At 40.6% G+C, this 4,455-nt stretch overlaps 1 protein-coding gene across 1 annotated transcript in view; it reads right to left on the bottom strand.

Moving 5' to 3' along the window:
* Positions 1 to 1,433: 1,433 nt before the first annotated feature.
* The window catches only part of MACROD2 (mono-ADP ribosylhydrolase 2), a gene marked incomplete at its 3' end in the record, with an annotated part of 239,041 nt that continues 236,019 nt past the window's right edge, over positions 1,434 to 4,455 (bottom strand). The window contains exon 5 of the mRNA XM_027894485.1: positions 1,434 to 1,634. Coding sequence (XP_027750286.1) covers positions 1,434 to 1,634 — 201 coding nt within the window. The remainder of the gene's footprint in view (positions 1,635 to 4,455) is intronic.

Here is a 4,455-nt window from a genome sequence, read left to right as displayed (position 1 = left end):
ATAAAATCTAAAGGGAGGTCACACCTCAGACATTACCTTTCCTCTTTCTAAACACACGTCAGGTGCTTTGTTATCTTGTATTTCCCCCACTAAAATACACGGGAGGAATTATGCACCTGTGGACGAGCAGCTTTTCTTCCCCTCCCAACATATTATTTTGTTAAAGAGGAAGAATTAAATATCAAAAATTCCCCTGTAGAGCAAATTGCAATGTGCTATTCAACAACCCTGTCCCTTTTATGGGGATCTGGTGAAGATTTGGGCCATACACAAACCCAACCTAACACTGAATCTTCCTCCTCAATTCCCCTGACCTTTTATCAAAGTAACCTTTCATAAATAACCATTAACATGTGGTAAAACTCCACATAAAATAAACCACTGTTTTCCTGCACACAGGAATTCCCACTGTCAAGGAAAAAACTGGAAGCTTCTCATCATCACAGGAGGTGTCAAAAAATGTCAAAAAAAAATGTCAAGAATCTCTGGAACAGAGTTTTCTTGTGGCATTATGAGCCACAGAAACCTAAAGGGAACCCAATAGTGCAGCGAGCTTTTGGTTTCCCATCACAATTCAGAGAGACCTGAGTATTCTTTGAATGAGCCCTAATCCTGCTGCAACCTGCATAAAAAAGAAAAAAAAAAAAGCTTGAATTCTAGATACAACTAGATTTTATATATATATATAATATATATAAAATATGTATTAACTAATTGTTGTTTGCAATGGTTTCTTGGTGCTTATCTCTTCATATCTTAATACACTATTCTGTAAGATCCTAAATTGCTAAGATTTCCCACCTTTCATTCTCGCTGGCTGACCAATGTGCTGTCAACATGTGAGTGCTTTCCAAGGCAAGCTCAGCATCCACACAACACGGTCAAACTGCTCGAAAGGGGATGGGAATCCTGACAATTCCACTCCGAAAGCGCAGAAACATTCCAGCACGGAGCTGCACTCTGCTGAAAGCTCGAGTGTGGCAGATGCCTTTGCACTAATTGCCAATCAGATGCCACGCAGCAGCTGAAAACACAGCGCATCACTTTGATCTCCCGGGCTCTCAAAGTATTCCCAATCAAGGAATCTGCACACGAGGAGTACGAAATACGCAGCATTTTCAAAAGCTTTCTCCACGGAGCTTCAATATGATAATGTATATTTTGTTCATACTCCGCAGAGCATTTCCAATCCTTTATTATGTATATGAAAGGCCGTGTTTTAGCTTGCCAAAAAAACAACAATAAAAAAAAAAAAGGCAAAAAACCAAAAACCAACATATAAACATGAAAGAAGTGCTTTATGTTTCAGAGACCCGGAGGTTTCCACCGGAAAACGCAGGTGAAACAATCGCTTGGAAAGGCCTGGATCGCTTCGAGGGGGAAAGAACATCATTACAGAACACGCTTAATTAAGCCCCCAGTCAAATGAATACCTCGTTGAATTAGACCAGAGGGAGATGGAGGCTCCAGCAGCAGCACGTGCTGAGAAGGAACGCTGTGAGGAAAGGGTGACTTACATTTGGCAGGCAGGTCGTAGCCACCGGTGATTTTGGCCTGTCCAGTCTCGCACCCGCTCAGGTTCCGACACTCAGCAACCAAGCAGGGCCCAGCAGCTCTGTGTATGCAGCCATCCACTGGGAAAAAGAAAGCAAAAAACAAACACAAAAACGCTCAGTCAGGAACCCCCAGTTCTTATGTTTCAATCAAAGATATCATCACAAACATTTACTGCCCGTTTTTATGTTCCACGGACCCACCGATCTGCAGGTCGGCATCCAAATATACGTCATTTTCTTTTTCAGTCCAGGTGCTTTTCAAAAACATAATAGATAGTCAACTTGTGCTAACTGCAAAGAAAACATCCAGGAAAGGTAAAGGAGAATGAAGATTTCAGTGGTAGAAAAGGAGTTTATTCCAGGCTCGAAGAAATTCTCATGACAAACTATGAAATCACAAACATTTACTGCTCATTTTTACACTCACAGACCCACCAACCTTTAAGTCAACATCCCAATATATATACATATACACACAAATATATCTTATTTTTTTCAGCCAATATTAGTCCATGTGTTTTTCAAAAATATAATATTTAGTCAATTGGTGTTAACTGGCAGGAAAACATCTAGAGAAGGTAAAGCAGAATAAAAATGTCAGTGTTAGAAAAGGAGTCTATTCAAGGTCCGAAGATATTCTCGCTACAAATTAGGAAAACAAGTGTGATCCCCACCTAAATGCCAAATTCTCTTTTACTGCACACCTCTGATACCTCCACAGTTGTGCAAATCATTTAATGTCACTGCCTCACTAATGCCTTACACAAAAATTCCAGGAAATTATGATTATAGGTTCGAAATATATTAAAAAAAAAAACACCTAATGTTGACCTTTTTTCCTTTTTACACTTTTTTTCTTTTAATTTTGCATTATTCATGCAACACTTTGGAGTTAATTAAAAAATAATTACTAAAGGTTGCAATTGCAGCTAAGTATGCAAGAAAATTAGTAGAGTGCATAGATCTTATTACCCTCAGGAGCCAGCAAAAGAATCAACCAAGGCTGCTGGCACAGCAATTCTGCCCTCTCAACATGCAATCCAAGAAATCATTTACTGTAATTATAGCAAAAAAAAAAAAAAAAAAAAAAAAAAAAAAAAAAAAAAAAAAAAAAAAAAAAAAAAAAAAAAAAAGTTTGAGAAACAGGATACAAAATAATAAGGGGAATTGTTTATGCATGAAGGTATTAACTACAGCAGGGCCCTAATTCAGCAGCAACGACGGAGTTCAACTGGGAGAAATAATCATCATATAAATTACAATATCCACCCTAAAAGGTTGAGCTCGGGTGTAAAGGCTGAACAAATACTCGTGGAGAAGGGAAAGATTCTGGATTCACAGCTCTCAATGTTTATTTTAGATCTTCCTTCAGGTTTTACCAGGTCAAAGTCAAAGCAGTAGCCGAGAGCCCGCTGGAAGCATTTACACCAGAACAGGGTCCAAAAGCCAGGTGTGGATGGGTTTTTCCAGAGATGCACAGCATGAACTGTAGATCTGGGCTCAGATTTGGGCAATCCAAGGCCTCAGCATCCCTACTGAGCTCTCACTGCCCACCAGGACACGGGGAGAGTAGGAAAAGCCCTCACTGCAGGAAGGTTTTTGAAGCTGCAGTGGGAACGAGGACCGGCCTTCCTGTATTAAGGGCACAACTGGCTTAGTAAGGTGTAGAGTATTTCCTGAAGCCACACATCTCGAGGGGAGAGGCAGAAAACATCTTCAAATGGATGAAACCTTCTTCTCCTGAGTGTTCAAAACCTGCCTGCCTTTTCTAAGGAGTTCTGTGCCAGAGCTCACGTTCAGGTGGCACAAACAGGATGAGCAGCTCCTCCTCATCCCGGCCATGGTGCTGCTGATTTTCAGACTGTCATTCTGAAATACTTTATATCAGACAGAAAGACAATCAAGGATCATGTGATGCATTTTCAGTGGAGTTTTCTGAAACTTCCTCACTGAAGGTCCAAGGCTCCAGCTGTGAGCACGTTGTGCACTCTCCCTCTTCCTACTCTACCTTACCTGAACTTGGTTTTTAACTCGCCCAAAATCTCAGCTCAACAGCCTCCAAGATGCTAATGCAGGAGTAATATTTTGTAACCTCGAGGGGAAAAAAAGAGTGTTTGAAATCCCTCCTGTGCTCACAACATCCGATTTAATTATTCTCACTTAATTACTAAACGCTTTCCCAACCCGAGTGCACTGAAACCAGCCTCAAGTGTAATTTTATAAGCACCACCATCACCACCACAGCCTTTACCAGCATTAGTGTTTCCTGAGACACAGACATCAAAACAGCATTTTCTGCACAGTTCTTTGCAGGGGAAAGAAGCCTTTCACCTCAGGAGTAAGTCTTTCCTTTCCTGGACAAAGGAAACCATGATCAAGTCGGTCTGTGTGGTCTATCAGTAGTTTCCTGGAGCTGGATGCACACAGGTCTGTGTGCATCCAAGAAGGATGAAAGACTAATTGAAGGGAAAAAAAAATAAAAAATTGAATTCCTAACAGGAAAATCAATTCCATCACAACCAATCCTGACACACGACAAGGAAAAGGGGAGACATCTGCCAAACCTGAACAAGAGGATGTGCAGACTTCCCTTACAAAGGTGGCCACAACATGAAGTGGTTGAATAATCCAGACAGGCATGGATGGAAAAGCAGAAATTAGCATTTGATGCACTTCAGTGACTGACACAGAAGAACGAAGGAGGGGGGAGAAAACCACCAAAGAGAAAACCCAAACACCAAACCACCCCAAGTTTTTCAAAACAACCTCTTTTTTCCATACTTTATTAAATACGTGAACAGAGATGACCTCTGGTCTACGTTTCTCATTTCATATGATAATTCAACAAATCCTGCTAGAAATACTCTATGCTTCCAATAATATAATCTAATATATATTC

Source organism: Empidonax traillii, unplaced genomic scaffold (assembly GCF_003031625.1).
Source record: "Empidonax traillii isolate 1590-97213 ecotype Southwest subspecies unplaced genomic scaffold, ASM303162v1 scaffold429:size503459, whole genome shotgun sequence".
Lineage (NCBI taxonomy): Eukaryota > Metazoa > Chordata > Aves > Passeriformes > Tyrannidae > Empidonax > Empidonax traillii.
Note: the sequence above shows the minus strand (reverse complement) of the source record. Positions and strands in the feature narration are given on the sequence as shown.